The sequence below is a fragment of the Esox lucius genome, chromosome 20 (assembly GCF_011004845.1).
Source record: "Esox lucius isolate fEsoLuc1 chromosome 20, fEsoLuc1.pri, whole genome shotgun sequence".
In the NCBI taxonomy this organism is placed as follows: Eukaryota; Metazoa; Chordata; class Actinopteri; order Esociformes; family Esocidae; genus Esox; species Esox lucius.
In genome coordinates, this window is record NC_047588.1 from 12,268,226 (window position 1) to 12,280,875 (window position 12,650).

General features: G+C 40.2%; 1 protein-coding gene across 1 annotated transcript; it reads right to left on the reverse strand.

The window, feature by feature from the left end:
- Window positions 1-4,877: 4,877 nt before the first annotated feature.
- On the reverse strand, window positions 4,878-6,279 carry tnfb (tumor necrosis factor b (TNF superfamily, member 2)). The gene is made up of 4 exons (XM_010905704.2): window positions 5,925-6,279; window positions 5,795-5,837; window positions 5,605-5,664; window positions 4,878-5,402 (listed from the first exon to the last, which is right to left on the reverse strand). Exons 1-4 carry the CDS (start codon window positions 6,141-6,143, stop codon window positions 4,960-4,962), a joined length of 765 nt encoding a protein of 254 aa, XP_010904006.1. The 5' UTR covers window positions 6,144-6,279; the 3' UTR covers window positions 4,878-4,959.
- Window positions 6,280-12,650: the final 6,371 nt, after the last annotated feature.

Genomic DNA, 12,650 nt, shown 5'->3' on the forward strand with positions numbered 1-12,650 from the left:
TTTCCTAATAGTAGTCAACCATGACTTGTCGCCGGTTTGACACTTCGATAATGGAGCCAAAGATTGAATAAACAACCAAATTAATTGTGTGGGGTAGTGGTTGTCTGAACCTCATCTCAAGTCGTACATTCCCTGACTTGATCAAGGTCAGGTGCTGACCACATTCCTCGTCTGGCGCGCAGTTGAATGTATAAAGGGCATAGCCGTGTAAGAAGTCCGACCTGTCAATAGCCAAGGCTTGGTCCTTTAGGTGTTTTCCTGAAGCTAAGGCCAATTGGTAAAATTCACGCACTGCTGACCCTGTTGTGTAATTTGGTTGGAATGGTTTGCTAGGAAATTGCTGACCATCTACATACATAGCCATAAACTCCAAATTATGTTTGAAATTAAATTGATTTTTTGTGTAACTTCCAGTAAAACTGTCATTGTCCACCAATCTGATTACAATACATTTTGGTAGAGGTCCTAAAAATAGGTTTTCCTGGTTGCAAACTCAACCCCCAGCCGGTTAACTAAATGCCTTCATACACACTCTTTCAATTGGGTACTTGGCATTGGTTGAGAGTAACGCTTGAGCGTGTCCAAGTTTCACAGCTGGCGAAACAGACACTTTCTTGACAAATAGTGACGCTGATAATATATGCAAACGATAACGCACATCCCTGTGATGGTAATTTCATGTATCGACATACTTAAAGGAGTAAGAAACAGAGACAAAGTTTTCTTGGCACATTCTAACAGTTTTATTAACTATTGTGCAAATATGAGAGACGTGTCAAACGCTTACAAACATAATCATCCGAGGAGTCTCTGACTCGATACATGTCATTCAACATTATATAAGGGAGGAAAAGGGGTGTGGTAAGATGCTGCCCATCTGTCTCATGTCAATAAAACACATTCCCTTTGTTCTATCACACAAGTCAAATGCTATCCTCCCCCACCTTATCCTTCCTGCCATAATGTTTACTGTTGTGTTTACCTAAAGATCCAACTGATCTTACTTCCCCCCAGGACCACATTCCTGAGGAACAAAAGACTGACACCCTTCTTCTAGGCAGGAGGACATGGCCCAAATACCTAATAATCCCCTGATATTATACAGACGTGTGTCACAATCAAAGTAAAGATTTACATACCAGCCAATAAAGAGACAGACATTTCTCAAATGTACCTTAACTCAAAATTTCCATAACATCCCCAACCCCCATAAGGCAGAACTCATCTTTACCGTCTACCATCCTAACCTTTATATCAACGCCGTTTAACATAAGTTTCTCTTGAAAGAAGATATTGCTATGAACAGGGCCAATCATTTCAAATGCTGTACTATCCGCTGAATAGGCTGCCCTTTTCGTAAGTCCATCATTCTCGCCTGCAGGGTCTGTAACATCCATGTGACCTGCGGCATCCTTGTAAAACAAACCAGCTGAAAACTGTCTTTACTGTATCACATCCATAATTCAGAATGCTCTGTAGGATATGTGTTGCTACTCTGACTAAATAAACGATCACCCAAGGAGACATCCACTTGTGAAAATAGGGAGGCTATCGGATAGTTGATAACCCCAACACGTGCTCCGGCATCAATATTAGTTCTGTCCGGTTTAGTGACTTTTACACGTAGGTACAGCAAAGTATTGTTTAGATCAACGTAGTCTTCGCCATTCCCAGCAATAAATAACTCCAGAGGGGCTGCGTCTGATATTGCTGATAGGGTCTGTATTTCAACGTATTTTTCTCGATAGATGTCTGTGTGAATGGAACTGTGAATAAATCCAACTCTGTTTTCATACATTCACCAGACATACGGTGTAGGAGTGCCATCTTTCAAAAATATATTCTTAAGCAGCTTTGTCGTGTTCCCTTTGAGTGTCCTCCGGGGTGTATGTCCTCTTAAGCGCAGCTCTTGTTTTTGTCTCATTCTTGCGTTTTTTACTTTTTCTAACACTTAACTCTTTCATAACCATCAGTCCAGAACCATCCTGCTGATTTATTTGTCATGACGTAACACTGTTGACAACATCGCCAACTATATTCCTAGCCGCATTCTTCAGATGTGGTTTTGCTATTGAGAACCCTCGTTTCAACAAAGGTATTGCCATCCGGAAAAGCCCTCGGAAAAGGCCCCCTAGACCAGCCCCATACATTGAAGTTCTACCATGATACCCTGGTAAACCGTTACCGGCCTGTGTTGTGTAGTATTCAACATACCTTTGAGGATCATCGTAGAGTTTCTGAGGCTACATCTTAAATTCGAAACAAATGTTTGACGGGTCTGAAGTGTAATTTTGCAATCACCTTACCCACTACAAATGAAACCAGCTGGTTTTGTTCAGATTTGACTTCAATCCACATCTCATCAAACTGGCTCTTACTAAGAGGTACGTAGTGTGGCTTGTCGTACGTCACTGTGACAACTTTGTTCTTTTTCCCAGCAATATGTACAGTTCGCAGCAGTGGGACATGACTGTCGCCAACACGTCATCATAGTAAATACTTTTCATAACCTGTTCAGACATCGTAGAGTGTTTGAGCAATATTGAGAATTAATACGTTTAACATCATTTTATTTGAGTTTTCGAAATTACACAACCAAGATATTCAGAAAAGTTACACAAACATTCAGATTTCTCATAGTCTTTGTTTAAATACATGTTAACATGAGAACTGAAGTTACCCTGGCCTTAGACAACAGACTCTTTGCTTTCATCACTCCATGACGCCGCTGCGTCGCATACAGCATCCTCATTAAATTTATCCATGTACTCATCCCTGTTCTCACTCAGTCTCTGTGTGATGTTCGGCTCCAACTTGAGCTCCTGCAGAAAGTTCTCAGCAGCCTCGTGAACATCAATCATCGCTGCGTGAAAACCCGATGTGTTCAAAGCCTTGACCAACACATGTTTCAGTCGCTGTGTTAAAACTGTTGCCACAATGTCATCATAATGGGCCTGTTGGGCCCTGTCTGGGGTTACACTTGGATAGGGCTACAGTGTCACTGGACCCACCTGTCTCAGCCCCTGCTATATTATTGTGCCAGTGTCAGTGTAGGGTCAGTTCTCCTTCTCCTTTGTAAATCCTTTGTAGATCTAAGGAATGTGCTCTCTAAATCTTCCTTGTGTCCTGCTCCATCTAAACTTAGGGGACATGAGCCTTTGTCCACACCTCAGGACTACCAGGCCCGAGAGACTCATTACTGTCCCTGTCCAAAGTCCTCCTGATTCTGTACAGATCAAGTAGTTGACGAAACCTGACAGTTTTGCCTGCCACTCTGCTGACCATTCCTCCCCTCCGATTGTTCCTGTCCTTGTCCATCTGGTCATTCATCTGACTTGGATAATTTTTTTACAGTATCTGGAGTATCTGGACACAGCCACATGCATTTATTAATTATTATAATTTGTGCCCTTAAAATGTTCACCTGGCACAGCCAGAAGAGGACTGGTCACCCTTCAGAACCTGGTTCCTATCTAGGTTTCTTCATATGTTTTGGCACCTTTAGGGAGTGTTTCCTAACCACTGTGCATCAACACTTATTGTTGCTGCAATTGTCTTTTCTTAAAGGCTTTTAAAAATGTGTTATGTACATACATGGGTGACAGAGTCCATGTAACTTATTCCTTCTACACACAAGTTGAACACTTACGCAACACATACAACTAATATACATATATATTATCAGTTTTTTGAAATTATTTTTATAAATCTGAAAAAAATAACATTTTAACTTTGACAATACTAAATATGTTTTGTATTGGTTCACACAACAAGTCTACATTAAATCTGTTTAAATCCTTCTATATTATTAAAGAACATGTGAAGTGCAACAGGGTTAAATTCTGTATGAGACTAAACCGAAAGTAAGTCAGGTATTCTCATACACAACAACCAGCTGTGAAGAATTATGGAAAATGAAATATCTTTGGAGAATTAAAGAATGTTTGCTCAGTAAACACTTTCTTCATGAAGATATTGAACGATGCAACAAAACAAAAACGAAGTAGGAGGAGTAGGAGGTGGTTCAGTGGGGTAATCCCCTGGTCTCAGACCTACAGTATGTGGACTGTAACCTGATACAGCACCAACACAAACTCAAAGGGAATTTCCCTTGTTTTATGATGACCTCATTTGGGAAGCATTTTGCTTTTGAGAAGTTCTGAGGTTGGATTAAATCCATATCAGTGAAAGTAATCTCTCTTGCACACAATTGCAGTATATGACAAGATAACATGAATGCAGACTCCAGAAACATTGCATTTACCATCCTTTGCCCCTGAAGTGTGACTCAACTGCTTCAGATTGAGTCCAGCCTCAAGGGTTTCTTCAATGGTTATGTGAATACCTATGTATTTACCCATAAGGACAATTGGTTTAGTTCAGACACTGCCCAATATAACACGTTTATTATCAACAAGTTCACAACATTTGCAATTTAAGACAGTTGTTTAAGGCACCTTTAATAAATACACTAATAAAATATTTTAAAAATTAAATACACACAACCAGTATATTAATGACATTCAATAGCTTAATAATGTGTTGTTTTCTAATAGGCCTAGTATAGGCTACAGGTATGCTTATTTAAATAAAATACTTATACTATTCCACATTAATGACATTTTTATATAAACAGCAGCACACCCAGCAGTCTACTATTTTATACTATAAATAATTATAAAACATTTAAAACAGCTTACACAGTGTTATTGTACCAATAAAAAAAAATCCATTAGCCTTCTGCACCCTCATATAAATACATATTTTAAAATATATAAATAAACAACCCAAACTAATAATATTATTTGGTGCAATAACATACATAAAAAAAAAACTAAAATAAAACATAAGGTTTAGACCAATATCATGTGAGAATATTCAGTCACAATAGCAACAACAACATTGTAGTTTTAACATAAAACTACTTTAACAAATATTAAAGTCTGTGCTGCCTCGCTCTCAAAATAGTGCAAATACACCAAAAAAGTTCTTCCCCTGCTCTGGTACCACATCTGTCAGTCGGTTGGTCTCTGTCCACAGTTTGTCTCCTTCATCCAGCTGAAACACCCCTCCAACGTATACGCTATTATACCAACCTTCGCCTCCATTGGACCCAGCGTCACTGTAGTTCCGTTGACAAATTGACCTTAAACCGCTAAGAAGATTAGCCTTAGCCCTGATGGAGTCTGAATAACGCCACACAATGTGACTTACAGTGATTGCATGGTTGCCTGGGTGGTGGCATTTGACCCGGAACGAAGCCTGGCTATAGACAAAGAAAAGCCCAGTGTGTGGAATGAGGATTTTGTTGCCTTGTAGCTGGAACCCTCCCTGGGAAAATGTCTGGATTTCATCCTGTCTCCACTGCAATGCATCAGTTATATTGTCCGGGCTGTATTCACCTGGTGGTAGAAAGAAGAGGCCCACTGTTGCAATCTTAAGCTCCCAGGTCAGCTACAGCAAAAAAAAATTAACCTTCAACTTTTTTCAAACTGAGTGTCTGGAAATGTAGTTTATAAAATGTAAAAAAGTATAACCCTGTAGTCCATTAGTCACAATGTTGGATCTGCAGAAGCAATAAATCTGACAATACAGACCACTCACCTTCCAAATGGATGGCTGCTTTTGCTTTGTCGCCAATCTGCTCCAAGTGTGGATGGAGATCTGATGGAACAAGACATTAATATGAATATCAACCCTAATGCTTTGGCATTTCCTACAATCGCAACCATTCAGTTTAGATATTACAGCATGAAGAATATTAACTGCAAAATGCCATCTAACAAATATTTACCTCTTGCATCAGTTGGTTCCTGCATCTGAGATACCATTTTATCCTGTATATATTAGATAGAAATGTTATATTAAGTCTATTGTGCTGTCTTCTGTTTAAAAAAGTGCAAAAAATCATAAACATTCCTTACCATTGTCATTCTTTCATGCTGATTCCATGCAAAGATCAGGGCAGTGGCCGCGCATAAAGCCACAACTAAGATGACCACACACAGCTTCCATAACCAACCTCTGGAGGCCTTGGTGTCCGTACCAGGTGTCACCGTTGAGTTGTACACAAAGCCACCTTCCACATGGCCGTTGTCAAGGCACCTCTCTACGTCTCCAAGTGTCATCTCATAACCCACCATAATGAATCAGGTTTAAACTCTTTGCTGTTGGTGGCGGGGTAAAAGTATAGTGACTTAATAGTCGCCCGAGTATCTAATAAATACCTTTGTTTGTAGTATCTGACTGTGTCCTTTGATTGAATGAACTACTGCCAGAAGCCCGTCAGTCGTTTTTATGCTCAGCCTACCAACAAAGCTCAAAGGGGAACTCCAGTGATGTCACCCAGTGAGGGAACAGCAACCAGATTTTGGAGAGGTGGTTAGAGTAAGAAGGAAAAGAAAATCCACTGAAAATCTAAACCAGTTCTGCCAAACTGGGATTCCTATGGGCAGGTGTGGTTTAAGGATATGTTTAGGCCAAACTAATTCATGTAAATATATTTAAATTCATATATTTAACCATATAATTATTATCTATTATATACGCATCTACTCTATTATTTACTCAGCTATATACTGAAATTACACACATAAATAAAAAGTAATTGTGTAATTACGCAGTTAATTTAAATATCACAAAATTCTATGGTACTTTTGCTATTTAGTGTAAAGTGAAGCCTCTTAGATTATCTTTAAATTGCTTGTTCTGTCACATTAGCCAGCTGTTTGGAATCCTATTATACATGTCTGGTTATCATCTAACATTTGGTAGAATAAATAAGTATGATATATATTGATTGCATGAAACTTGTTGTACTGAAGTCGTTACTCCACTATAAGTAAACTGAAAAGCAAAAGTTGTCACTAATCCTTTTTTGGTTTCCAAACTAGTTTCTGACATTTCAAACCACCAAACTGGTTTTGAACTTCTCTTTGTTGACTTCCTTATCATGCTGACTTCCATGGCTTGTTGAGAAAATGTGGAGAATAAAATATTTGCTGGATTTCCATCAATCATACAGTTATCTGATAGTCAACTGCATGTTTTATATGTTCTTATTTCATTTTCTGTTTGAAAATGTTTGATACTGTTTTTTGTGGTTTAAGCTCCAGTATGAGATTACTATATTTTTGTCATTAAAATAATTTAGTGACAACCAAACTCTGTGCTCTTAATATATGGTAATTACTATAATTTAGAAATAATGGATGGTCAGCCCATGCATCTATAGCTCTGTCTGTATATTAGAGGTGGTTCAATTTAAGTTTGATTTCTTTATTGTTTTTTTTGCTTAGTTCTCTTTTTGTAAAGTGTATCAAGTATTTTTTTATGTATAGAAAATAAATTCTGATTTTATTTAAACATTCCTTTAGCTCCATTACTTAGTGTTCCACTTAAACAAGCTTATTGGATTTGGGACAGTCAATATCAAGATACTGTACAGCAAGATTCCTCTGAATCTCACAGGTGCCCAAGCCCCCACAATTAGTTGCTATAGGTAAGGCCACCATAATCAATTTCTAAATCCCTCTTGGACGTTTGAACTGCCCTTTACAGGACCCCAGGGTTAATCCCCAGACAAAATTCTCTTGCACAATCAATTTTATTTGCAAATAGAGAGACGCGTCAAATGCTTACAAACATAATCACCTGAGAACTTAATACATGAACAGTTCGTATTTATAGAGGAAAAAGGGGTGTGGTAAGTTGCTGGCCATCTGTCTTGTGTCATATAGGTTTTACCTAAAGGGAGGGCTGTCCCCCCCACCTTATCCTTCCTGCCATAATGTTTACTGTTGTGTTTACCTAAACAAGCCAATTGATCCTACTTCTCGCCCAGGGCCACATTCCTATGGAACTAAAGGACTGACACCCTTCTTGGTCTAGGCAGGAGAACATGGTCAAAGTACCTAGTAATGCTCTGATATTATACAGACATGTGTGTCAAAATCAAAGTAAAGATTTACATACCAGCCAATAGAAAGATAGACATTTCCCAAATGTACCTTAGTTCAAAATGTCCATAACAATCCATCCTCTTGATACCAAATCAACCCTTGGTATCAATCCTTAAACAGCTTACTCATTAGGATGTAGACAGCAACAAAACAGTACTCTTTAACACCCTGTCGATATCATTACCCTAATGATTAGAGAATGGAACAAATCTGAAATGTCTGGATCCTCATTTACATGCTTACCATTACCTGCGTATTAACTCCAAGATCACACATTTTCATTATACAGAACTATAACATAGTACAGCAAAAACCTTTTATGTCAAAATCTTTGGTCAAAGGAAATGAATTCAAGTGACACATACATTGACAGTATGCGGATATGTATCATCGACACGTGGGTGTGCAAACACCTATCACTGAATACATCCTTCTATTTGTCACTGGTACAAAGTCCTCTCATGGTTCCAATTAGATGTACTTCCAAATTCATCATAAATGTTCTGCTCCTCCAAACTTCAGACAGTCGGTTATGAACCATTTCTTGGCAGACCATTGTAACAGAACGTGAAAGTCAGATTTATATTCCAAGGTGTTGTCCTTCATAGCTGAAATACAGGTTACCATGACACAGCTCTAATTGTCTTCATTCTAGCTGCTTTATCAGCCAGTTCATGAGAATCTGTGTGTTCTCCTTTGTGAATACCAAGATGACCAGTTTTATCTAAGAACTCTATAGCTGCAGGCCGGGTCGGAAGTGATGGTTACAAGTACCAGAGAATTCACTTTTCCCTCAGTGACTTCAATTCACTGTGCCTAACCTTTAAACACCGAAGCCCTCCTGTAGCGTGTGTCGTCGACCCCAGGTTCCTCTCTCAGCTACCTGGACAGCAGATGAGATGTTACCTGGTATGGACCCAACCAGTGTGGCATGATGTCGTGCAGTTGGTCTTCCGCACCCCAGTAAATGTTGTCTAGAACCAGAGCTTTCCTTAGCCTCCATCCCCTCAGTTGGAAGTTGCCTTCTCCATCTCATCAAAACAGCAACAGTAGGGGAAAAAAACTCTCTAGAAAGGCCAAGTTAACAGAGAACAAATGCATGAAGTCACTAAAATCAAGGAACAATCAGGGAGTGATCCCCAGGATACTCCAACCTAGATCTCTAAATGCAGCCACATCAATCTACCCCATTTGTCAGTTTACCAAGTTAGAATCTAACTGTAACGAGCATCAGGCGTAGGTCTGAAAGCACAAGTATTATCCCAGTTATCACTGTATATACAAAGAAAGTGAAACTACATTAATTAACCAAACCCAAAAACATTCTTAATAAGAAATAGCTTTGGCTATCGCCATGTGGTTTGTCATTCTACTACATACAAGGAGAGAGAAACAATATTTTAATCCATGTTAACAGTTTTCTATTAAGTCCAACCTTATACATCCTGAGTTCAAGATTTAAGCCCGGGTACCTGTACTGATGAAACCCAAAAATTATTTAAGCTGGGTGCCCTGTCTCACCCTATTCGCAGCCAGTCCACGAGCGGGGGAGGATTTGGGCTCCGGGACCAAGTCACCAGCTGTGCACGGATAACCCGCTAGAAAATGGTTACGAGACACCAGGATAAGTAACCAAGGACGACCTCCCAAAGTGTGATGGCAATTTCATCTATCAGAAATTTTAAAGGAGTAAGGAAAGAGACAAAATTCTCTTGCACAATCAATTTTATTTGCAAATAGAGAGACGTGTCAAATGCTTACAAACATAATAATCTGAGGAGTCTCTAACTTAATACATGAACAATTCGTATTTATAGAGGAAAAAGGGGTGTGGTAAGTTGCTGGCCATCTGTCTTGTGTCATATAGGTTTTACCTAAAGGGAGGGCTGTCCCCCCTACCTTATCCTTCCTGCCATAATGTTTACTGTTGTGTTTACCTAAACAAGCCAATTGGAACTAAAGGACTGACACCCTTCTTGGTCTAGGCAGGAGAACATGGTCAAAGTACCTAGTAATGCGCTGATATGATACAGACGTGTGTCACATTCAAAGTAAAGATTTACATACCAGCCAATAGAAAGACAGACATTTCCCAAATGTACCTTAGTTCAAAATGTCCATAACACTATGGAGGGTATCTCTGCGTAACTCTGTGTGCCTGGGCGTGATAGTCAGGACCTCACCTGCGTTTTGGGTTCTGACTTTTGAAGACGAATTAAAAGAACGTCCTGCCACCCCACCACTATTACAGACAATACTAAAAAGGCTAATTCCAGGCTGGGACAAAGTTGGATTATTGCTCCATGGGTCTTCAAGAACAAATCAAGGTAAGCTTTATGTACCCCAAATATCAGAATCAGTATCAGCTTTATTCACCAGGTATGTGTACACATAAGAGGAATTTAACTCTGGATTATACAGGCTCATGATGTGCTTACTCATAAAAAAAACTTAAACAAAGAACAAGAGCCACCGACTGCAATATACAGTACATGTAAATACACATGAGCAGGGTATAAAGGGTGCTGGAAATACATATTTTTGTGCAGGTATTATTATTTAAATAATGACGGTGGATGTAATCTATATATGTCTAGTGTAATGGAGCAGAGTGCAAATGATGCTGGAATGAATAAAAAAGTATATTTTGTGAAGGTGTAATGTACATGAGGTATGTGGATATGATAAATACAGTATGAAACAGCACTGAATTACAGGATGACAAAAAAAAATAAGTAGTAGACAGGTGGATGAGTTACTGGGTTGTTATACAGGGATTGTGCCTGGCACTAAGTGTCTGATGTTGACTGTTCATAAGAGTGATGGCCTGTGGGTAGAAACTGTTCCTTTGTCTGTTCGTTTTGGCGTACAGTGCTCTGTAGTGCCTTCCAGAGGGGAGGGGCTGGAAAAGTTGTATCCAGGCTGTGATAGATCTGCAGTGATGTTTCCTGCCCTTTTACTGATTCTGGTTTTGTATAAGTCCTGGATGGAGAGCAGGGTGGCACCAATTATCTTTTCTGCAGTTCTGATTGTCCGTTGCAGTCTGTTCCTTTCCAGTTTCGTGGTAGATCCAAACCAAACAGTGATGGGTGTGCAGAGAACAGATTGGATGATGACTGTGTAAAAGTAGATCAATAGCTTCATGGACAGTTTAAGCTTCTTAAGCTGGGATAGGAAGTACATCCTCTGCTGGGCCTTTTTAATTATGTCATCTGTGTTGGGCTCCCAAACAGATCATGGGAGATAGTGGATCCCAGAAACCTGAAGGATTCTACATCAGACACAGGGCTGTTGAAAATTGTGATGGGGGGCAGAGTCGGGGGGCTCCTCCTGAAATCCAAAGTCATCTCCACAGTTTTGAGCATGTTAAGCTCCAGGTTGTTCTGACCACACCAGAGGACTAGCTGTTCAACCTCCTGTCTGTAGGCAGACTCATCAACGTCCCGGGGGAGGCTGATGACCGTAGTGTCGTCTGCGAACTTCAGTGGTTTCACAGATGGGACTCTTGAGGTGCAGTCATTGGTGTAGAGGGAGAAGAGCAGTGGGGAGAGCACACACCCCTGGGGGGGCACTGGTACTGATTGTTCGGGTGCTGGCTGTGATGTCCTTCAGGTGGGCTAACACTAATCTTTCAAAGCATTTCATGACCACATATGTGAGGGCGACAGGTCTGTAGTCATTCAATCCAGTGAAGGAGGGTTTTTTGGGGACTGGGTTAATGGTGGAGCATTTGAAGCAGGGGGAACTTCACACAGCTCCAGAGATCTGTTGAAGATCGGTGTAAAGATGGGGGCCAGTTGTTCGGTACAAACTTTCAGGCAGGATGGTGACACATCGTCTGGGCCAGGAGCCAACTTGGTCTTCTGCCTCTGAAAGAGCTGCCGTACATCCTCTTTACATATCGTTAGTGCAGGTGGGGGATCCGTGAGTGGAGGTGACAGGGTAGCAGTGGGGGAAGGTGACTGTTTGAAGATGGTGCTGGATTGGGGGAGAGGTGTGACTGGGGGCTGCTCAAACCTACAATAAAAAATATTCAGCTCATCAGCATTGAGATCCAGCAGTGTGGGGTGACGGTCTCCTGTAGTTGGTGAGTACCTGCAGGCCTTTCCACACTGACTAGGGGTCATTGGCTGTGAAGTTGTTTTCCAGTTCTTCAGAATAGCTCTTCTTTGCTGCTTTGACTTCCCTTGTCAGTGTGTTTCTGGTTTCTGATGTTTCCTGATTGTACATGGTTCTATCTCCACTTCTGTTGGCCTCCTCCTTGAACTGACGAAGCTGCCTGAGTTTTGCTGTAAACTCTTCCTTTAAGAGGGCTGTATTTAAAAATAAAAGCATAATTTCAGCTTAACTGAAATGTGGTCCTACTGGTGGTGCTCAGTAGAATAAGAACATCCAGAAAGCCTTTGCAAGGGTTTATTTCACAAAAATCTAAAGAATATCATGAAGAATTCAAGTCTGTGCATAGAACAAGGGCATTAAAAAGTCAAATTAATCATTTTAAAACAAATAAACAACACTAAACCATACATCCCAAATACCTACCAAGCACCCCACCACCTTACAACTTACCGCTGGAGTGATGGACAAGTACAAAGAACCACAAGCAAGGCACTAAAATGGAAGTCTGTATATATGATGTAATTTCAAATGTAAATAGTTGCAAGCAACCATGGGACGGGTTCTTCTGTG

Bases quoted from the DNA above. Each gene is read 5' to 3' on its own strand.
- tnfb (XM_010905704.2), bottom strand. From the start codon at position 6,143: ATGGTGGGTTATGAGATGACACTTGGAGACGTAGAGAGGTGCCTTGAC. The intron at 5,838-5,924 runs GTAAGGAATGTT...TAATATATACAG, and splicing joins AGCATGAAAGAATGACAATG to GATAAAATGGTATCTCAGAT. The intron at 5,665-5,794 runs GTAAATATTTGT...TTGTTCCATCAG, and splicing joins GGAACCAACTGATGCAAGAG to ATCTCCATCCACACTTGGAG.